At 40.2% G+C, this 22,984-nt stretch overlaps 1 protein-coding gene across 3 annotated transcripts in view; it reads left to right on the forward strand.

The window, feature by feature from the left end:
* The first annotated feature begins 999 nt into the window (after positions 1-999).
* GNPTAB (N-acetylglucosamine-1-phosphate transferase subunits alpha and beta) overlaps positions 1,000-22,984 on the forward strand; it is a 46,425-nt gene continuing 24,440 nt past the window's right edge. The window contains exons 1-7 of one of the 3 annotated variants that reach the window (XM_056339875.1): positions 1,000-1,211; positions 6,007-6,092; positions 11,587-11,706; positions 13,618-13,659; positions 14,363-14,568; positions 15,234-15,298; positions 15,564-15,698. In XM_056339875.1, coding sequence (XP_056195850.1) covers positions 1,095-1,211; positions 6,007-6,092; positions 11,587-11,706; positions 13,618-13,659; positions 14,363-14,568; positions 15,234-15,298; positions 15,564-15,698 — 771 coding nt within the window. In that variant the 5' untranslated portion in view covers positions 1,000-1,094. The remainder of the gene's footprint in view (positions 1,212-6,006; positions 6,093-11,586; positions 11,707-13,617; positions 13,660-14,362; positions 14,569-15,233; positions 15,299-15,563; positions 15,699-22,984) is intronic. The other 2 variants (XM_056339874.1, XM_056339877.1) reach the window with 2 other exon arrangements.

Genomic DNA, 22,984 nt, shown 5'->3' on the forward strand with positions numbered 1-22,984 from the left:
GGCTGCACTTCGTGACAGAAATCAGATTGATGCAGATTAAGGATTTAACAGAGTCTGCTGTCAGCTAGTGACTTCTAACTAGTCTCTTGTTATTATGGTTTTGCCTCAAGAACTGTTCTTGAAGAGCTCCATGAATAACCTTCTTCGAGCCTGGTGCCTCCCCTTGCATGAATCTATGCCTGCACTTAATTTCTGTGCGCACAGAATTGCATCTCAGCATGTAGCTTTACTGTATCTTTACGATTCCCAAGAGTCCTCCCACTCGCTCTTAGCTGGGGAAAACAGATTCACTGTGGCACGCCTGGAAGCACGACAGGGTGGTGCAGCTCTGCTGGCCGCAGCTGGGCAGGCGTTAGGTGCGCAGAAAAATCGTCTTGTGGGTCAGCGATTTCAGGATCACCTAGGACATTACACGTCAAAACGTTTAAGCTCTGTTCTACAGGCAGCAGGTAACTCACAGGGGAGGGGTCACAAGTCCGGTCGCGACAGTGCAGCGGAGCTGCGGGGGGCTGCTCCCGCGCGCACCCCCGCGTGCGGCGCTGCGCTCCGGTGCGGGGAGCGCCGCCAGCGCAGCGCATGCTCTGGCCCAGCTGCTGCAAACAGGCTCCTGGGTCCGGATTGCTTCATCCGGATGATTTCTGAAAAAACCTGCAGAGTCAGTCCCGCCGCCTCCGGCGGGTCCGTACTGTTGATACGCCTCGAAGGCTGGAGCGCCCAACGCCGTGAGAGAGCAGCCGGGGAAGCAAAAACCCGTACGGCCCGGCCCCTGCTGCCTCGGTGTTGGGCCCTTGGGAAGGCAGAAGGAAAACGGCGGAGAAGCGGGGGACGGCAGAGGCCGGGACCCCGGCACCCGTGAGGTGCGGGGCAGTGCTCCCGCCCGCAGCAAGCCCGCAGAGCGCGGCTCGGGGCGCCGCCTCGCCCTCCCCGAGGCCGCCGCCAGGTGTCGCCAGGTGTCGCGGCGGCGCTGCCGGAAGCGGGGCGGGCACTGGGGGCGGCGGGATCCGCCCGCCCGCCCCGGCGCACGGCAGCGCGGTGAGGGGCCGGGCCGGGCCGGGTCGGGCCGCGCCGGGCGAGGCGGCGGCCGCCGGCAGGCCATGCTGCTAAAGCTCCTGCAGCGTCAGACCTATACCTGCCTGTCGCACAGGTATGGGCCCTGCCTCTGCCTCGGGGGCCTCGTCCTCATGATCGTCTCCGCCCTGCAGTTCGGGGAGGTCAGTACGGCGCCGCGCCGGCGTGGCGTGGCTGCCCCCCTTCCCCTCCCTTCCTGCGGGCAGCCCCGGCCGGGCCGTGCGGAGCCGAGCGGTGCCGGCGGGGAGAGGCCTGTACGCGGGCGGCGCCCGGCGCAGTCCCGGCACGGCCCGCCGGGCGCGGGTGCCTTTCGGTTCGGGACTGTCTTTGCTCTCGGGAGCCGGGCGGTCGTCACGTCCCTGCGAGCAGCGGGCGCCTTCAGCGGGCGGCTGGGGTGTGCGCGCTGGCCGTGGCTCTGTATTTCCAGCACGTAAAGGGAGAGGACGGCGCTGCTGCTCCCCTGGCGTCCCGGGCTCGGTCCCTCTCGGGGCTCGGTCCCCCTCGGTCCCTGGCCGCCCCGCGGGCCGCCGTGTCGGTGCGGTGCGTGGCGCTGGCCGCGGGGCTGCGGGACCGAGGGTCCGCACCTCCCCTCCCCTCCCGCGGGCCGGGGCCGCCGTGCGGGAGCGCCCCCGGGGCAGCACTGGCGGGCCCTGGCGGGGTGTCCCCGGGGAGCCTGGCAGCGAGGAGCCGCGGCAAACCTGCCAGCTCCAGCAGCTGGCGGCCTGTTTTGGGGCAAGTTTTTCCCGCTTCCCCCATCAGGTGATTAATTACCGCTGTATTTTGGGTTTATTTGACTTTAAAAGCCCGTGCTGGGTGTAACCTTCCCTTCAAATGGGAACCGGGAGTGACAAAATCTTTCTCCATCCGAATTTAAAGAGTTAAATGTAGCCTCTCCAAGCTGCCTTCAGCTCAGCAGGGTCTGTGACATTGCTCGCTGCTTGTTACTGAGTTTGCCTGCTGTTTTTTAAATGATGCAGTATAACTTCTGATTTTTAGATATATGATTTTATGCAAGTGCATAGTATATTTTAAAGTTTCATTTCAGATTACCCTATTTGTTTTGGAAATCATCGACTAAAGCATCTGTAGGGGAAAAAAACTCCAATTGTTCTTCAGTGTGGTGTTTGAAAATATAGCAAGTATTCAGGGACTTAGAGTATTTTTGTCAGTGTAAAAGGGTGGCATGTGTTAAATGCAAACAGACAGGAATTTCCTGATTCCTAAACTTCCTTGGTTTTTCTCTCTGTTTTCTTCTCTCTTTTATTTTGATGGGCTTTCAGATACAGAAAAAAATCAAGAGTCGTAAAGATTATTATCTGAAGCTCTTGAGTGTAGCACGGTCAAAACTTTTATTTTGTGTATCCGTACCTCTTTTTTTTTGCATGAAGTACTTCATCCCTGCTGTCTTATAGGGTTCACAAGTTCCTTAAGCACTTGATAAGCCATCAGCAAATTCATAGTGTAGTACTTCTAGGCACCTGTTTGTACAATTCTCAACTTGGATTGTACCTCTTGGTGCTGTGAAACTTTGAGTGTAGTTTTGCATTTCTTCAGAATGACAACTTCAGGATTTCTTAGAAACTTCTTAAAAAACACTTTGGTAGTTGTCCAAGCTATGGCTGATTTCGCTGAGAATAAGTGAAAATCACTGCTCAGAATTACTTTCCTACCAAATCTTAGTTTGCTACTTCTGGCCCTTTTAGAGCTACTTTTAGAACTATTTGGAAAGCTTAGATACTATTTAGACAGTGAGCAAAGATCTGGCAGATTCCTGTAGGAGTAAACTTTCAAAATGATATGTTGAGAAAAAAGAAAATTGACCAGCAATGTTTTTTAAAAAACAAAGACGCCAAACACTAGCAAAACCCCCACCCTTTCTGGTATGACCATACAGAAACCTAGAATAACTTTTTTTTTTTTTTCTCTACAGTGGTCATGAGTGTTCTTGGTAAGCTATGTTTGTGTGCATTTTGCTTTTTACTTTAAATCATAAAAGTGATGTGTTTTGGTAAACAGTGGTAGTTTAAGGCTTTAGGAGAGCCTAGGCTTCTGAGAGCAAACACTGTTAGACCTTTTCTGACAACTGTAGTGGGAATGGAAAACACTTATCATCTTCAGTACAAAGTCCATGAGGCAACAACTGTTAAAATACATCACTGTTCTGAGAATGAAACCAAGAAATCTTTCTAGTAATTACTAGCTCAAACATTTTTAACAATCTATGGGGAACTGTCAAGCAATAAAAAGCAGTGTGGTGCAATGCTTATCAGACCCTAGTGTTGGAGCAGCGTTTGCAGTTCTGCTTTTCCCCCCACCCCTAGAGCCAGCTTTTTTGTCCTGGTAGGCAAAACTAGATCTGCTTGCTTAGATTCATACTAGTATCAATAATAATGGTGGTGTAAAAATGAATGGCTAGGGGAAATAATTTGGGACTGATAATGGTGTCCTCACAGCCTCAAGCTGAAAATTAGCTTGATTTCAAGAAAAAAATCTTGAGCTTACTGAAATAACAGTGCATTAAGCATGATTCAGGAATATTTCTGCAAAAATGTGTAGGGTAGCCTGATTTAAGCTAATGCTGTAACCTAGCTGTAAGATGAGCTTTAAGTTTTAGGACAGTTTGGTTGTACCTGTCAGCCCTTCTTGGCTGTCCTTCTGTAGGTTGCTCAGCTTGGTGCAGTGTTTTATAACTGGAATATGCCAGAGCCTCTGTTATCACCCGTCTGATACAGTATCTCTTAATAGAGGGTGTCTCTCCCTCTTTTTTTTTTTTTTTTAATGTTGTTCACTTTGTGGTTTTATAGTATCAGTATGCAAACTTGAAAAGCAAAGAGGCCTCCAGGCATTATTGCAACACAAGTAAGGTGACAGGAGGGAACAGTTACAGGAAAAAAAAGTATCAGGTGGGAAGAGCTTAAATGTTTTTTCTAAATGAGTTTCTCAAGTTGACTGTCCTGGATCTTTTTGATTATAGATACACAAAGGCAAAAAGCCAAGGCTTGAACACTTAGCCTTTTTCTTCTGGAAAATCATATTATTTGTATAATAAATTACATTCTTACTCAAATACTTCTGTATTTCTTCTAGAAGCAGATCAGTCAGTGTATGTCAATTCATCATTATCAGTAGTAGCAGATGTTTCACTATGTGCTGTATTAAATTAGTGTATTTGGCAGAAGGACGTAATGATTTATGCAAGAAAAAGTGTAATAGTATGTTTTTAAGACACTTTCTGACTTGAGTATTTAAGGGAGGAGATTTTATGCTCACCTGGGACATTGTGTCCTTTGTGTAAGGGGAATGAACTTGCACAGATGTGATCTTGGTTACAAAGAGACCGTTTGTAGCTTTGGCAGGAACTGTGTGTGTGCATGGACTTGTCACCTAGCCACATGATGGGGCTTCCCTGCTCTCTAGAAGGCTTTAATTTGCTTTAGTGGGCATGAGAGAAGAGATGTGTATCTTCTTAAAAGGGACGGAGGTAGTCTTTATGCTATAGTTTAGGATGCTGTTTCAGAGAAATGGTATATTTCAGTGTTCCTGTAATACAAGAAATAAGCAATAAAAATTTAAATCTAGGAAGAGTGGTGTAAAGTAAGTACTAGTCTTCCCTGATATTTTTTCCCCTCTCCAGTACGTATAAATACATACTTCTCGAGGTAAAATAAGTCACTACACCTTCATCTCTAAATCTCTCAGCACAAGATAAGGTTGGACTTTCACTGTAAAAGATAGCATAGCAATTTTATCTCAGAGTAGAACCTAAATGTCTTATATTATTTTTATCTCGAATTACTTATGCTTTTTTGCTGTATTGAAGCATATTAAGCATTTTTAGTGTTGAAAAGTCATGGGTTTTTTATTTAGAGCCATGATGCCAGATACTTTGTTATTAATGGAAACATAACTGTGTGCCTTTGTTTTGTGTATGTATATATATGTACAATTAAGAATGGGAACAGAATGTAAAGTTGCAGCTTTCCATAGTAAGAACTGGCTTAAGATTGATTTGCTGTCTAGTTAATTTATGTAAATGCCTGGGAATGGGGACAGCTGGCAAAGGGCATTTAAGTGGCCCACAGTTTGATGTTTTAGCGAAGCAGCCTTGATGGCTGGATAAAGGTGGGGAAGACAACCCTCCCTTCAGCTGAGTGTTCCCACCATTTCTCACCAGCTCCAACAACCACGTAGAGGAAGGTCAAGTGCTCTGGTTTTTGAAGGTTCATCTTTCTGTTGGTCTCGCTTCGTGACTTGGCTCACTGCAGGGCTGGGCGAACTGTCAAGCTAAAGGGGGGTGGCAGAAATGCAGGGGGGTGGAAGGGAGACTGCAGAAATGCTATGCTGTTGGGTTAATCTGTGTGCAACGTAAGACTTCATCTGTATTGGGAAAGAGCTATTGTGTTTAAATTTATGGCCGGTTCAATTTGCATAATTTGATATGGCCTGTCTGTTTGCAAAGCTCAGATTTCAGAGGTGTATACACTTTAATATACCCTGTATGAGAACAGAAAAGAAGACAAGCAAAATTATGTGGGGTGGGGTAGGGATTTCCTGCTTGTATTGAAGTATATTTATTTTAGGTATCAGTTTTGGGAAAACATTCCTGAATTTTTATAGCCTAAGAGGTGAGGGGGAGGTAACCTAAATGAATAGTAGCTTAAGATGTGTGTCCGTAAACATGAAATCCTTTCTTGCAGATAAAAAAAAAAAAAGTTTAAACCAAGTGCACTCTTAAGTTGTGGGTCTGGTTGCTGGCTCAGTGTAATAACAGTTTAGATTAAGATCTGGTCAGTTGTGCATTAATGCATAGATCAATTTGAATGAAATTGATTAAACATTTCAAAAGGAGAGTTGTAGGTGTCTAATTTTAGAGAGTGGTGATGTCAAGTGTTGGTGTTTTATTTTTCTCTTTTTTTTTTTTTTTTTTTTCCTTTCCAGGTTGTCTTGGAATGGAGTAGAGACCAGTATCATGTTATGTTTGATTCATACAGAGACAACGTTGCTGGCAAATCATTTCAGAATCGGTGAGCTTTATTTGCAGTCAACAGAATTGCACACTTTACTCTTCAATGGATTTTCAAATATTCAAATCAAATATTTCAGATGGAGTAATGTACTGTTGAGTAGGACCTTATTTGTATGGGCTGTAAATCTGAAGCAAATTTTGAAGTTAGTGGTTTTAAAATTGTAAGTTAGTGCTTAATATCTCAGCTTGGAAGGTGTTTGGCATTTGGAAGCTCTAGTCATACCACAGTTTACATTTGAAATGCATTTAATTCATCCAGTCTCTAATAAAACATCAAAATGGTGATAATGTTAACAATAAAGGGAGGACATGACGTGTTTTCCATATTAAGATAGGAAAATATAAATAGCGTTCCTGTGGGCTTAAAATTCCAACTGTCAATGTTTTGAAAAGTTTTTTTTTTTATTTACCTTACACTTTCTGTGACATCTCATGAGGGGCATTTAGTAGAGAAGTCACAAAGCTATTAAGAAGCTTTTTAAAGCTGAATGCATGGGAGGTAACTCACAGCAAGTTGGAAACCAAGTCCGAGGGGTCATATGTTTCAGTTGTGTTAGCTGCTACCTGTGGTTTCAATGTTTGTGTCTGAATAGTCATGGGGTCTGTTGCTCAGGAAGTCAGTGGATTGTGAAGTGGTAGGTGGAAGAAGCTACTAAGGAGATATCATCTGACTCTTACATGTTGATATGCTTGATGGAAAAAAAAACCCAACACTGAAAGCAGATGTTTAATCTGCCTTGAGGTTTGTGGAATCACGGGACAGAAGAAATTATAAGATCAGTTTGTCACACTTTAGCTGGTCTGAGATAACTCTATAATACATTGCATGGTGTTAGTGAATCCTGTATACTTTATACTCATCTCTTACCCCCCTCCTCCATTTTCCAAAGGATGATATATGAGCTGTATCACTTTGCTTCTCATCTGGATGATTACCTTAATGTTTACATGTTTGTCAGTACTGAAGTGAAAGCATGCTAGTTTGTTCCTGTCAGTACTAAAATGCCTGACTTTGTGATAAAGGACAGTGCTTTTATAAAATGATTGAGTTTGTCCAAAACAAAATCAAAAATGTTACTGTTGTGATGTTTTCTTACTTTCATTTTGGTTGTGTAAAGCACTCCTTAGCTGTGAATTGCAAGCAAAACATCTAGTGCCTGGAGAGGAGCTGTTGGCTGCCTGAGCAAAAGCTTGAGATTTTCATAATGGGTGCTTAAGTTATTCCAGTTCACCCACCCACCTTTAATACTGGTACGCTGGGCATGGCAGGGAGGTTTGTTTTGATGTTTGTGTGCAGATACCAACTTCCCATAAAAATTCATACTAACAAAGAGTCTTTGTGGAGATATACTTTTAGGCATCTGTTAACTTTTAGAAGTCCTTTGTCAGGGTGTTTTATTGTTGTCAAGTTTTTTTGTATTATTGTCGAGTTTGTTTTTATTATCAAATTTCACAAATGCAGTAAGGGACCCCGTTTTGCAGTATGCACTGTACTAGTGGTAGTTTGATGGAGTTTTGAGGCTGGCATTGATGCAATGTTTAGGTCATGTGGTTTTTACATAAACTGAGGATTCTGGACTTCCAGTTTTGATCCTACCTTATCTGTTGATTTTAATAAATTCTTATTTTAGTGTTAGAGAAAAATAATCGAAATTGGAGAACAGGAAGCTTGTTGGTTTGGAAATTAAGCAGATCCACTGCTTAGTGGACAGTAAAATCTGTGTGGTCTTTAGGAAATATTAATGGACCTTCAACTGAATTAGTGTTATCTTCTAGGAGCTTTGCAAGAAAACATCTCTGTCCTTGTCAAACAGTTGTGTTATAAACTTTTATAAAGAAAACAGTGTAACATGTAGACAAATTTGTGCATGTGGGCAAGCTCTGTACGATTATAAACTCAAAAAGCTGTTCTTCCTGAGTAACATAAAACCAATGAAGTTGCTAACATCATTAGTTACACCATTTAAATGTTCTCTGCTAGACCAAGGAAGACTTCTTGTTTTGCCTCATTTATCAACTGATTTGGTTTGCTTTTCCCTCCTGTTCATGTCCTTTGGCATCCCAGCTGTTGCACTTTCTAGGTAGTCATGTCAGCTGCTAAACTTCCTACTTAACATTGCCCAGACGCTTACACAGCTTGTGACAGTGGCATAGAGATTCCAGGGCTTTTTACTGAGCCACTTCATTCAAACCCATTTTTGAAGACTTAGTTTTGTTATGAAAATGAAACAACAACAAAAAAGAGGAGAGAAAGAAACTAAATAATGAAGTTGCAGGCATGAGTGTCTTGAAAGAGAACTGTATTTCATTACTCTCCACCAGCAAATTCTGCATTTTGGCAAGTGCTGAAGTGTAATTTTGCTATTGCAGGACATGGCCTGATCATATTTAAAACTCCAAAATCTATATGGAAACAAAATGTGAAGGAACAGTCCTTAGCTTTTCAAATGTACAGACTGATTTCAGTACAGTACAGCAAGTGAGAGCCATTTATTGTTGAGCAGAGTGAGGCAGGAGAGACAAGATGCACCAGTTCAGAGCCGAGAGGTCCTGAAGCCAAAATAGCAATGGAATAGCTGAGTTGCCATTGATGGGTAATTACAGAGATTTAGGAGAGCCAAGAAGTTTACAGTGGGGAGCTTAAGGCCATAATGGACTTACACTTGTTTGTAAAGAGGCCCAGCAAGGTTGGACATCACCGTATGGTAGCTTGGGAGAGATCCAGAGGCTGCTGTACTCCTTCAGCAACAGTGGATACTGAGGCAATGAGACTTTCTCTTCTAGCAACAATCTGTGAGCATGGCTGTCACGCGTAAACAAAGGCCACAGGTATGGAAAATGCTTCCCAGCAGGTGCATAGAAAAGGCAGCACGTGACAGGTCTCCTGTCCTATATGGGAGAGCTGGTGGCTTTGTCTTTGTCTTCAAGCAGGATCCTGTTGATTTTTATTTTTTTTTAGGTCTGCAAGTAAAAAATGGGTATGTTTTTGAAAGAGGAAAATGTAAAGGAGTATCCAAAATAAGCCTTGACGTATTGTCTGGGGGTCCCCAAAGTCTGCGTTTGCTGATATTAAAAGCAGTAGCAAATGGGGAAATTAATGATTTTCTGTAGAAAGGAGTTAACATAATTTATATTTAGGCAGATCATCTTGGGTTTAGTCTGTTTGTCAGAGTGGTATTTGTGATGAAGACCAAATGTATAAATCCACATGAAGGAGAAGTGCAGCTACAGAATTTGAGGGAGAAAGTTTTTGATCTTTTCTGACCTTGAACTATTTGCAAAAGACTCTGCATATGAAAAATAGCATTTGAGAGCAATAAAGCAGAAGTGGCTCTCTTGTTCCTTTTTAGTTTTAAAGCAAAATGCCAATATGTGCATTTCAAAATAAAAATTCTTAATACTTTTTAAGAAGCCATGAAACCAGCTAGAAAGCTTTGGCAAAGACCAAAGAGGTGAAAACTTAACAGTGTTACTGATCCTAATTGGGAACAACAAATTAATTTGTGTATGATATCTGGTTTTATTACTATGTTTGATAACCACTACTTTCTCAAACTATGTTGTAAAAATGCATTAAGAAAATTTATCTGAGTATTTGGATAAATTTTAAGCAATTATGCTAGTGGATCTGCAAACAGTTCGCTTGCTTTAGTTGCCTTTTTCACTAGTCTCTATTGCCACTGGTAATGAAGGATGAGCTTGCTGTGCCTGGGTTAGTTCAGAGACATAACCTGCATCTGACCAAAAATACCTTTTCTCTCTGGAGTTTATTAGCATTGGCTGTACGTGGTGTCATTTCAATGCTAAAAATTAAGTATAGCAGATTACATAGTTATATGTGTTACTGCATAGAAACACACTTTTAGCAAATGATAAATTGGGGAGAGGCTTCATAGAAGTCAAAATTGCCTCATACCTTAGAAGGAGTTGGAGTAGGGGTTTTGGGTTGGGTTTTTTTTTGACATTTTATGTTCTTCACTGAAGCCTGGGTAAACTCTGCACTTTGCCCAGAAGTCTGAGTGTTGAGCATTTTTGAAATTGGCTGACTTGTCAGGTGCTTCCACCTAAAACACTGTTGTCCTAGCTGTAGCATTCAAGGGACTGTCAATCCAATAATTTAACAGATCACAACAAAAGTAGAAAAGGTCTAAGAGCTCCTGCATTGAATTTCTACTCTGTGGAGGACTTCTTAGTTCAAAACATGCCTTGAGTTGCACTTGTTAATGAACCAGAAGCTAGTGCATGTCAGAGGCAAGAGAGATGTTCTGGGTGGTGCTGGGGAGGGCAGCGCTGCTTCTTAGATGGTCAAACTGTCTCAGAATGACCTACCATTATCCTCTGAAGTGTCATAGCTCAGTTGGGAGTAGTGATTGAGTAAAAAATGTTCCTGAATATTGTGCTGTGACCAGCTACTGGCTGCCCTTTTAGCAAATTTTGTAGTTCAGTTATTGAATCTCAGCTGGTAGGAAATGGAGCTCAGTGGAAGTTGTCTGCGTGGCATACTGTGCAAAGGAAGGTAGAGGAGATACTCCGGGTCTTTAAATGCTTTTTGAAGGAATGCAGGGGGTGGGTAGGGAACACCTTTCCTTGGAAACCTCATTGTGTGACCCTGTGTATCTATCATAGCGTTATAGAAGTGCTAAGCGCTTGCTAGGCCGTCTTCAGCTCAGGAAAGCATTGAGTAGTTGACACTGGAACTTTTGAAAATAATATTTGGGGAATCTTCCTGTCGTCTGGGAATGAGAGGTTCACCTGTGGCAGCAACCTGGAGTATTTGTTGAAACAAAACTGTGGGCCATGTACAAAAGATTATCATAAATAAATAGAAGAAAGGTACTCCAAAACTTTTCGTTCTTCTGCCTTAGGTATGCTAGAAAATGCATAACTGTCCGGAAGCAGCCCCAGGATATTAAATTGTGTCAAGAACGAATTTGACTGCTGTGTCTAGAGTGTTAATATATGTACCCTACTTAGGTTGTTGGTTTATGAAATGCCCTGTTGCTAATATCTAAGAGGCATTCCTAGGATAGAGAGTTGGTCCTGCTGAGGCCTTTTTAGCTCTGTGCAATTAAATAACAGCAAGTATGATTTAAGTCTTTATACTTTGTGCTGTCCTGTCTAATGTAGTTAGTGAATTAAGGATGTGCCTGGATGCTGGTACTGGTTTATGAAATATTTTATGGGCTCAAAGGAGTTGGATTATAGGCTAATGTAAGTGAAATTTAGAGCATAAAGTTCTGAACTGAGTTACTGAACTGTTATAGCCACTTTAGATCCTTTTTGGTTTTATGTCTGTCCTGTTTTGTCAAAGGCTTGTGTAAAATTAAGAGATGATATATATATATAGCTAAAGAGAAACTTTTTGCTTTGTCTAGTTCACAGCCCAGACACCAAGTATTTCTTTGTTAGACATAAATCTCTATTGTAGGATGCCACAAACACCTGTAATGTAATATTAAACAGCTCATGTAGCTTTCATTTGAATTGTGTAGGCTTTGTTTACCCATGCCGATTGATGTAGTATACACCTGGGTGAATGGCACAGATGTTGAACTGATCAAAGAATTGCAACAGGTCAGAGAACAGATGGAGGAAGAACAGAAAATAATGAGGTAATAATCTTATGTATTTTTTTCCCTTTAACCAACAACAGCACTCTAATGCAGTACAGCCCTCCTGGTTTTCTTCCCATGTTACTCAACATGAAAATTCAAAGCATATTTTTCTCACTTCTCTGATTATTTGAAAAACCTTGTTTCAATTCTACATTTAGCTATGAAACGCCATCAAATCAGAAAAGTGTTTGACATTTGAAGCATAATAATTTGAAGTAACTAAGGCTGTCCTGTCTTTTAATTTGCAAAATGCCATGCAGAAAACTGTTCTCTGTGTATGTAATTTTGTATTGTATTTCTGTAAGTTGGTTTGTAAATAATAATAAAACCATATATCAAACGTATAACCTCTCTTCACCCAATGGGCTTAATAAAATCTTGAGCATATGTTTATTAGAGGCTTCTTTTTAAAGTTAGATTTGTGGTCTCCCTAACACTGAAACTGAGAAAGAGGAAAAGAATTTATTCATGTTATAAAGGTATGAGTCAGCCTTCTGACTAAGGAAAGACATGTATTGCTGCATTTGATGTTATAGATTGTGCTACAGTTCTGCAAAACTGCTGATCCAAGGCTTCATACACGGGCTGCTGCAGATACCTTGGATTACGTCTTGTAACTATTGCTTTAGTTCTTAATAAGCAGTTTTGTAGTCACATGATCTATTTTGGCCAGAAAATGTACTAGCTGGAAAAACAAGTCTGTATTTTAAGGGTTGTAATAATCTGAAATCCAGAAGCGAGCAGATTGATCTGATTCTTGGCATATTATGATTTGCAATTTGGGTACCACTGACAATGTGATGACAAGTGAAATTCTGGATCTTTGTTTTGCTACCTAAACAATGAAAGTATTAGTAGAACTTTAAACCCATTAAGTTTAGACATCTTAAACATAGACATGATCTGTGCTCTGAAAAGCTTTCAAATTGATACTGATCTTTTCCTAAAAGTTTGTATAGCAAATGTTAGTGGGTTTAGCTTTGTCATCATTTGTGCTATGGTTCCCATTTTATAAAGTGAAAAACACATATATCTTTTTTCCATAACACTGATTTGGAAAGTCAATTATCAAGCTTACAAGCAAGACTCATGTCCATGCCATGTTCATTACTTACAGGGGCACCTGTTCTCTCCCTTATAGGTGATTTTTTTTTCATGTACTTTGAAAACGTTTAGCACTGTTACGTTAGCTGTTTCATGGGATCAAGATAACTGCAGAAGACAAAGGTGTCAACTTTTGTTCTCTGCTATTGAGTGTGTATTTTGTGTTGCATAGCAAAGCTTAGTAAGTTGTAACTTTCTCCTTGAATAATGCCTGGATTGAGCTAGTCGTGGATCTAGATGCTTTATTCTTCAGTGGGAGAGAGTAGCTTGATGGATGGTGGTTCTTTTTGTTGGTGTGTGTAGAAGGGTGCCCTTCTGATATTATTTTGATTATTATTTAGCATCAGCACTGCGCTACCTTTATATTAATCCTCATTAGCTTCTACACGTACATGGCAAATGCATGATAGACCTTATCGGAATATTTGTTAGGCAAAACAATCAAGTCAATGTAGTTTCATGTCACTTCTTCCTGGTTTCCTACCAGGGTTTTCAGTGTCAACATCAGTTTCATTAGGTAATCTAATAATAACCTCTGAAAATCCTGTTAGCAAAGAGTCCTGCTACCACAGCTGTCAACACAACCAAGAATTTCTGAGCTCTGCTGCATGAGGGTAAGTGAAGGGCACATGTGTCAGCCTGTGCTTGCCTTGGCAAGGCCAGTGGCAAGACCTTGGCAGTCTTATAACTGGGTTATTGGTGCTTTCACAGCATGTCCCTGACTCAATTATCAGTCTGAAATTAGTCTAAATTCCTTTCTGTCAACTCAGTGTTATTTAATATAGTTGTTTTAATTTGTAACAGGGAAATCCTCGGAAAGAATGCAACAGAACCAACAAAGAGGAGGTGAGTTTTTGTCGATTTGGATGTAAATTGGAATAAATTGTATCTTGCTCATTGTTACCTGAAAGCAGATGCTGGTTGGGGATGTTGTTTGGTTTTCTGTATGTCACTTCAAGAAAAGCTAACAGCATGATAATATATGTACTGAATAAAAATAATGTTATTTTGACATATATGAATGAGCTTCTTAAAATGTGACAATTTCTGAAGTTCAGAAAGTGTATCCTTGCCAGTGGTTAGGCTTAGTTCCAGTTACGAGTGTGGATTTTTAATGAATATGTACCTGGAGTTTTATAATTCAAAAGCATTTCCACATTGCTTTCACCTGCTGTTTGTGTACACAGTGGTGCAAGTAACTGTCTGTGGAGGGTGCAAGTCCCTTGTGGATCTGCTGTCAGAAAGTGGCAGGGCCTGGTCTGTCCTGTTCCTCGTTTGGTTTGGTCATTCTGTTAATTTAAGAGATCTTTAGAAGGTCTGTTCTGTGGGCAAACTTTGAAATCTTGGAAACTTTTTTTTGGGGGAAAAATAAAAAAAGGAAGACAGGAATGAACTAAACTATAACAGCCAGATATGTACCTTCTGCAGCAAAATACATGTTCTCCTATAGAAAAAATTGATCAGATTTTACAAAAAACATCTCAAAACCATTGATTTTTGACTTAAATTTTTTACTAATGTTAAGTATACCTTTGGTATTTTGCTGTAGTGAGAAGCAACTGGAGTGTTTGCTGACATACTGCATCAAAGTGCCAATGCTTGTCCTGGATCCCGCACTGCCTACCAACATCACACTGAAAGACCTGCTGTCCATTCATCCTGCTTTAGAAGCTGCTAACAATATGTTCTTTATAGCAAAACCAAAAAATCCTTCTACCAATGTGACAGTAATTGTTTTTGATAGCCCTAAGGATGGTAAGAACCTATTTGTCAGATTCCAGCCAATTTTCTAGAGGAAGCTTTTTAGTAAGCTTCTGTGAATTAGGGTTTTTTTTTCCTCCAATACTGACTCTGCCACTAATTTTCTGTTTGACTTTGGCAAGTCATTCAGTGTCTCTTGCCCTCAGTCTGTTCCTTTAAATGATGACATTAATGATACTGTTTGCTTACCTCCCAGACAACTGATGATTAGAGTTCCATGCTTTAAAAGACTATTGCAAAACAGGTTTGATATCTGAATATCTGTGTTGCAGTGATAATCTCAGAAGACTGAGGAAGATTAGTTTTAGAAATCCTCTTGTAATTGCTGTGAAGTCTAGTTTGAATATTGTGCAATAAGTTCTGCCCTTGTTCAAAGGACTGAAACAAAATTGTCCATGTGGTCAGGGTATATAAGTAGGACCTTAGAGCAAGTATGGGCTTCTTACTTTGTTTGATACGTAGCACCTGACCACTACCACCCACCAGCCCAACTACTGGTGTTTGTTTTGCCTCCAAGAATTATTTACCACTTATAAAGACTACTCTTCGCACCATAAATATTCAGATTTTTTAATTTGGAAAAGTATATATTGGTTGCTAGAATATACAAAAGAAGTGACGTTCAGTTTTTAATTTGCAATGTATTTTATGTATTCTAGTGGAAGCTGCTCATTCTGGAATGTTAAAAGACAACAGCAAACATATAGTATGGAGGGGTTACTTGGTATGTACTTCTAAAACCTATTGCTTAGCTTTTGTATATATTAAATTTTTAGTACATTTTTTAGAGAGTGTTTCTGTGTTGTTCTTTTTCTATAACTCACATGTAGTAAGAATTGAAAGCTTTTATAATAACTAATTTCAACTTTGAAGTTTGGGTTAAGTGACAAAATAGACACTGTTAAATCTGTCACCTGATGAAGGATTGACAGACAAATGTGAATTATTGCAGGTTTTAAAAGGTCTTTATACCGTTTTCTTGTTTTTAGACTACAGACAAAGAAGTTCCAGGTCTAGTATTAATGCAAGACTTGGCCTTCCTTAGTGGATTTCCAGCTACATTCAAAGAAACAAATCAGCTACGAACAAAACTACCGGAGAGCCTGGCCTCTAAAGTAAAACTGGTAAGGGTCTGGAGGAAAGAGTAACTTAGTTGTATTGGTCTTTCGGAATGGTTCATATACGGGATCTCACCCACCTAGGAGACTTAGGATGTTTCTAATAGTAATCTGGTTTTCTGTTTGACTCTGTTTTCTTGAGTTGTGAAGAGTAGTAAATAGTGACTCAAGTAGTTGCCTTCAAAAGACCAGTTGTCCATTCTGTGACTGCAAGATACATTAGGCATTAGATTTGCTAGCCTGTAACTGATTAAAAAGTACTAGCCTTATCAGTTTCTCTGAGCCATTTGCTACAGGCTGTTGTCTGGCTGAAGCATACCCTATAACTGGCTTGTTTAATGCAACAGAATATTGTTTATGTAGCTTCTTAGCTTTTTTCGTCCCTCTGCTTTTAGAAGAATTATCTTAATAGTAACAACACTGGATTGTTTCACAGCTGAATGCTGTATTTCTCTATGCCAAGTACTCTGTATGGTCTTGAGCAAGTTGCACTTGAACTTACCCACCTGCAAGGCAACAGTAGATCACAACTTCTGTGACTGTGGCATCTATTAACATTTTGTGCCTTCTATTCTTCCCTGCTGTTTTGGCATCTTTTTCTGTTACAGATAGGTAGATGTTTCAAAAGTTTGTGAAAATTATTGGCTTATGTATTGGAGAGAGATGTGATTGGTGGTGTGTGAAAGGGGCTGAGGCCAGGGCGTTTGTAGAGGACAAGTAGTTAGCAGGGATAAAAGGATGTCAGTCCCTTGGCAGTCTGGCTTTGTTAGTCTGATGCCCATTTGTAGGATGTGCTAATTCACTTCATGGTTCGTCCTTGGTGCTAGAATGAGCTGACTTCCTTTCCTTGTCGCTTTGTTTGGTAGGCTGGGTTAACAAATCTTGTATTCTGCTATTGCCAAAAAGATACTGTCTGACACCTTTCATAGGCTGGTCTCCATCTTAATACAAGCTGAATTTCACCTTTCTTGTCTTAGCTTGTGTTAACAAGCTGTCTTAGTCTTACTCAGGGTAGAAACCCTGGGAAGTAAATACTGAAACTGCTTAATAGACCTCTTATACAGTTATTTAAGCTCAAATAGCTCTTTGCTTTTGCTTTGTTTACATCTCTACATCATTCATAGAGAGTTACTATGGCTTTTCCTAGCCTTTATTTTACTAATTAATCAGTCAGTGCTCCTCCCACAGCACTGGCTCTCCGTTCCTCTCATTTTTCTGACAGCCCTTCCCTGTGAATTCCATTGTGGATTTGTCTGCCTTCATCATGATTGACTGGAATTTTTTACAGGATTTTAAATGAGGCATCACTAGAACTTTTTACACAGTGAAAAATATGTAGTATGGAGCTAACCCAAGGCTGCAGACTGTCAGAGACTTGCTGTGTGCTAGATTATGCTCATTGCAAACAGTGCTGCCACCATTCCTATGTAATCTCTTCCTTCCATTGCTGTGTATTGGTGCTGTTCATAAAAATTCTCTCTTGCTATTGTGAATGTGTCACTAGTTTGGGTGAGTGATGGCAGATGCACGCTGCTGTGGCCAAGGCATCCTTCCTTCTCTCTCTTAGTGGCACATTTGGTTAAATAGCAATGGATATTCATATGGTCAGTCTGCCAGTCTCCACTTGTTTTCTGTGCTATGGGTGTTTTTAAAATTTCTTTAAATGGTGTTCACTCTATAGAAATAAGATTGTTATCCAACAGGAGGAGGTACTTTGCTATATGAGATGTTAGGTTCTTATTTCAACGTTCCTCAGGCAAACTTGTTAATTAAATGCTTTCTGTGTTTGAGCCATCTGAAGAATTGTCTTTTTGTGCAGGTTCATCCATTTGGGTTTGGAGCCTTTTCTAGTTCCTCACCACAGCTTAAGTTACAGGTTCCTGGTAGTTTTAATATATTTGACTTAATGGAGCTGAAGAGCTCAGAATACCTTTGACTTCAATTACCATCTCTTTTTATTTGTTAAACTTGTCCTTCAACATTCAGAAATTTAGTAACAAATGTTCCTTAGTTATATTTTTTTCTGTTTCGATTTGAAATCAATTAGCTTATGTTTTCTTGACCTAGGGTTATTTTCTAGGAGCAGCTCTTCTGTAATGTTCTCATTAATTACCAAATTGGTATCTGAAATAACATTGCCTCTATCACTTCAGATTATTATTTGATGGAAAAGAAATCTGTCTGCTTCAGATTCTGGGAATATATTGGAGCACCCTCCAAGGCAATGTTTATTCTCTGGTCGATCATCATAGACATAAGCTCTCATAGTAATGTAGTACTGAGGAATGTACCGCCCTCAAATATTACTTGGAATTTCATTCTCTGTCCCTTGGCATGTTGCTTTATGGTCTTTTTCCAAAATGAGTTCTTTTATCCATAGTACCCTACTTTTTTTTTTTTTTTTAAATTTTTAAAGTTCTGGTGTCTTGGGCATTAACACTTGGTGTTCCTTTGTCAGAGTAACTTCTATGCGTCTTTCTTGGACACTTCATTATCCTTTGTCCTTGATATTTAATCAACTTCTTTCCTTCTGTCTGATGTCTGGTGTCATGGCTAGTAGAACATACTTTTAGTATAAGAATATATGTTGTTGTGGGTTTGATTTTCTGTTTTGTTTTTTTTTTTTTTTCTTGTACCCCATCTCTCCCCAGGTACTTTGTAACTTCATTAGTTATTTTGCTAATTGCATTATCTGGCTATTGTTCGAGTCAGTATTGATGCTTTTTCTCCTTAATACTTACTCCTGTGTAGATTTTTGCTTCCAACACTTGAGAAGTTCATGATTCTACCCAGGATTTCTGCTGTAAATCTGTCAAGCATAGACCTTACTCTTAAGTGGACCTGTGTCTCTTGTGCTATAATAGAGGCCTTCCATCTTTTATGGACACCTTAGAAGAATGAAATACTTGGATTTTTTGTAATTACTTTTGAGCCATCTGGTGTTTTTTTATTATCTTGTGGTGACTTGTGGAGCGATTCTGCCTGGACCTTAATTTTTTGATTGCATTTAATTTTTTTTCCTGTTTCATTGGATGATCCCTTTTCATCATCATTTTTCTATTCTGGTCGGATCTCCTAGCAGTATTAGTCCAACAAAAACCAAGATGGATGGATTCTTTCTGTGTTTCAGTTCTGCTTCTCATTAGCAGCTGGCTAATCTGTTGTCTGTATCCAAGCTGCTTGCTAGCTTTAACTCTTTAACAAATCTCAAAACTGTAGTTTCTCTGCATTTTTGCATTGCTGTCCAGATGAACGTAAAGGCTACATCTCTGGGGTATCTTAGATGTGTCTCCTGTCTCATTGTCTGGTTTTTATGGAAGTGACATCCTGTGCCTATTATCTTTCCACATGATTTTGCCTTACCCTGTCTTGGTTGTGTTTTTGTCTTTGTCGTCAGTTATGTGTCATCCAGTTGATCACAAATCTTTCTTTATGCTGATTCTCTTTTTCCCTGATGTGTTCTTACAGTTGTGTAAACATTACTGTTGTGATCAACTCATCTGTTCCGAAGACCTCCTCTTCTGCAACTGGATTAGGCATATCTCTGTATAAACACAATTTTTCTTGAGTATTGACACTATTCTGCAGTCTCTCTATCCATCCATCATTGCTGTCTGTGTTTTGTGTTTTTTTTCCTGGTGATGGGTGCTTTAGAATATTTGGATTGGGATTATTGTAGCCTTTGTGGTTATAGCAGCGTATTCTTCCCCAACCCATTCTCTGTTCTTGATAGCAGCAATTTATTTATGTTATACCTACAATGGAATGTATACATATATGTAAGAAATGTCTTACTTGCAAGGATAAACATTTTTACATATGAAGTGTGGATGAGGTTGTTTATATAGAAGCCTTTTCTAAGATCCCAGATCAGAATCAGTTATCGGTTCAGTGAATGTTATAGGTAGGCAGTTATAAACATAAGCAAGTGTGGTTTTCGCTGGAGAGAGAGATGCTGGGTTAGTGCTACAGTTAAGTAGAAGAAGGGTTGGTTGGTTACAGTCTCTGCTGAAAGTTGCAGTCATTCCTCTGCTGTTATCACTTCTGGAATCGAAGGTCTGAAGTGCTGCGAGATGCTGGGTAGAGAGGAAGAACGTTGCACCTGAGTTTAGGCTAGACTTGTGTCTCATAGCTGCCTCCTGATGCTTAATTGGTTTCTGCATGCTCTAGGTGAGAAAGGGAGGAGTGTAGCTGTTGGTGCGTTTGTGTTGAATGTTGATAATACTGCTTTAATTGGATTGCTTTAGTTTGTTTGCAATCCCTCCTCAATCCAAAAGGACCAAAAATTGCTCTGACATCTGGGCCAGATGTTTCTTCAGCTGAAATATCTGAGAAAAGCAGCCGAGCTCAACTAGAGTGGGTTAAATTGTGAAGATTTACTATAAAAGGAATCAATTTCCAGGGTCAATCAGGTAGGTTATGGTCTACTAAATTTTTGTTCTTATGGCCTGCATTGTAATCTAATGATATGGACGTTTATTTCCAGACAAAAGGTAGGCAGTGGTGTGTCTGCTGATCCCATTTGTCGTTATGCATTGTGTGACTATGACAGATGTGGTTGACAATTGTATTTGGCTGCTTTTTGTTTTCCATGCTTTGTAACCGTGCATTAGTAAGCCGCTAGATGGAGGTGTTACTCTGGTTGTGCAGCTCTCTGCTGCTAAGCCTTATTTCTTCAAAGGCTGTTAAGATGTTACATTGCATCTATACGTGAAGAACTGATTACACACACACACACACCCTTTTCCTCGCTACCCCCATTTCTAAAGAAACCTATTATTGTTAAGCCTAAAAGAGACACTTGTGACTTAAAAACCAGATAGTGATGTGAAGGATTAAAAGGGCAAGGGGATTGGATTTCTTTGATTTTGTTTTTTTGAGGCTGTCATGCTAACGCTTTTTCACTGAAGTAGTAGACAGTAGTGAAAATTTTTGGAGAAGGGTGACTTTCCTTTCAAGATTTAATATCCTGATTGGTTCAAGGAAAACTGAGAGCTTGCAGATCTCCTTCCTTTGCAAAATATTTCCTCTTTAATCTGCATGCACACACACATACATATATATACGGACAAGTTATGTTGGAAACTAAGGACTGTAATGTGTCTTAATGACCTTGTGTTACCAGTGGAAGAAAACCTATATAGAAACCTGCAGGCACAGTGATGCTGGGTATTTGCTTTCCTCACTGCCTTGAGGGTGGGGGATCTGGGATTTTTACTGCTGCTCTTGTCGGTGTTGAAGGGGCAGATAGGTGGCTTCAGGAGCTAGTGTCATATATGTTCACGCAGTTGTAATAAGCTTTGTATAAAAAACCCCATAAGGCGCTGCATTGGTTTTAGCTCTGTGGTGATCCTCCTACTGTGTTACCTTATAAAGAGAATTTGATAAATTTATAGACAACGACCTTTCATATTTGAAAAGTTTTTTTGTAACTCTTTAACACGACACATGCCCCCTCTCTTCCCTTGCTCTGTGGGTATATGAGTTTTCCCAGTATCCATACTGGAGCATGAAAAAAGGAGCATATTATTCCTTTAACAGTCAGCTTTGGCCATTAAGAAGATAAAGCATAATAATGTAAAGACTGGTTATGGGTCGAAGCCCCACCTCAGGAAAAAATCTGCTCTTGAGGCCTTTTATCTTGAGAACATGGAAATGACAGTGTTTACTTCTGCATGGGGTGTCTTAGCCCATCTGGCCTGCTTCCTAGTCTAGTAAGTCTAAGCACTGCCAAACATACTGGCTCCAAAGGAGAACCTGTTCAAGTTTTTTGTTTTAAAGTTGCCTGGTGGGGAGAATGCAGTTTTCCTGTTTTGTTTTCAAGTGTGTGATATAAATGTGCACGGGTGGTGGTCTGGGTATGTGCCTGCATGGTGTCTTTTCAGCCTGCTTGTGTCAGAAGCAGAGGCTTGCCTGATCATGCTGACTCTGTGCATCTACCTGCTTGTTTTTCTGTTCTGATTTCACAGTACCTTTTGGATCTGCTGAACTGTTTTGTCAGCATGAAGATATTCTTTAGATAATATTTCAAGGGAATGGGCTATTGCATGCGTCTCCACTGAGAGAGGGTTAATACCTGTGTGACATAAGAAAATCTGCCAGGAGTGAATTCCATTTTGAATATACCAGCAACAAAATATTTAGAGCAGAGCTTGCAATTTAGTATAATCTAGTTAGTTATGTCACCAGATAACTTCACTGAAATCTAACTTTATTGATAGTTCTGCTTGTGAAAAGACCTTTTTCTTGAAAAAGGTATTGGTGGAAAAAAATTGATGTAATAAAAATACGTGTTCAGTGCAGGGATTGTCTTAACTCCAATGCTGAGCAGTGGAGTACATTTTTTCCACTGTTTTTTGTTTGTGCTTGGTCTGTTACGTGTTTGAAAACCTGAAGTATATATGCTGTGTTAGTGGGGGAAAAGGGGAAGCGTTTGTAATAAACACAGGTACCTATTTTCTTGAGATGATGGAAACAAGTTAAAGAGAAACTAAATGTTTAAGAATGCTTTCAAAACTTTAGAATGCTAGTGGTTTTGGTTTTTTATAAGTATGTTTTAAGTAACAGATTCTAAGAGACTGTGTGACACTTTGTATTCCTAAATAAAGGACATACCCCCTGATGGCAGCTTTGCAATCTGTAGCATTTTGATATCGATATTTTTGGAGGTTGCTTGCTGCAGTCCGTAACTATACCTCAGCCATTTAGCTACTGAAGCCATCCTTTCCACCCGTAGGTTCAGATGATTCCCTGGAAGGTCTGAGATTTATCAGATTTTTCTGATGGCAGGCCTCATAAGTCAGATTGAAAGATCTCAAATAGCGTATGACTCAAAGCATCAACAGCTTTAAAATGTCACAAGTGGGACAGCTGGTCTTGCTAAGGGAAGGGGTGGTAACTCTGGGACAAATGTTGTTTTAAAATGAGCAGAAAGGGTCAGATTTAATAAAAAATACAGAAATAAAATCACTTAAGGGTATTGTAAAATAAATTGTGGGTTTGCAGGGTTTGAACGTGACAGTATTCAAATTCTGTTAACTTAAAAACTGCATTTACAGATCTTATGCCACTAAAAATCTGGTAGATGTGCTTATTTGTCTTAGGTTGCATGAAGGAGCAAAACTTAAGCACAGCATGTAATATTGTTAGTGATTAGGTGCATTTATTCTCAGTCTGACTGTTGAATGTATGCACTTTGAGAACCAAGGTGTGGTTCTGCTTTTCGTTTTTGTGTCTGCTTATGCTACTTCATAAAGTAAACATAGAATTTTATTGGTTATGTTGTTTCTAGT

The sequence above is a fragment of the Falco biarmicus genome, chromosome 5 (genome assembly GCF_023638135.1).
Source record: "Falco biarmicus isolate bFalBia1 chromosome 5, bFalBia1.pri, whole genome shotgun sequence".
NCBI classification, from domain to species: Eukaryota; Metazoa; Chordata; class Aves; order Falconiformes; family Falconidae; genus Falco; species Falco biarmicus.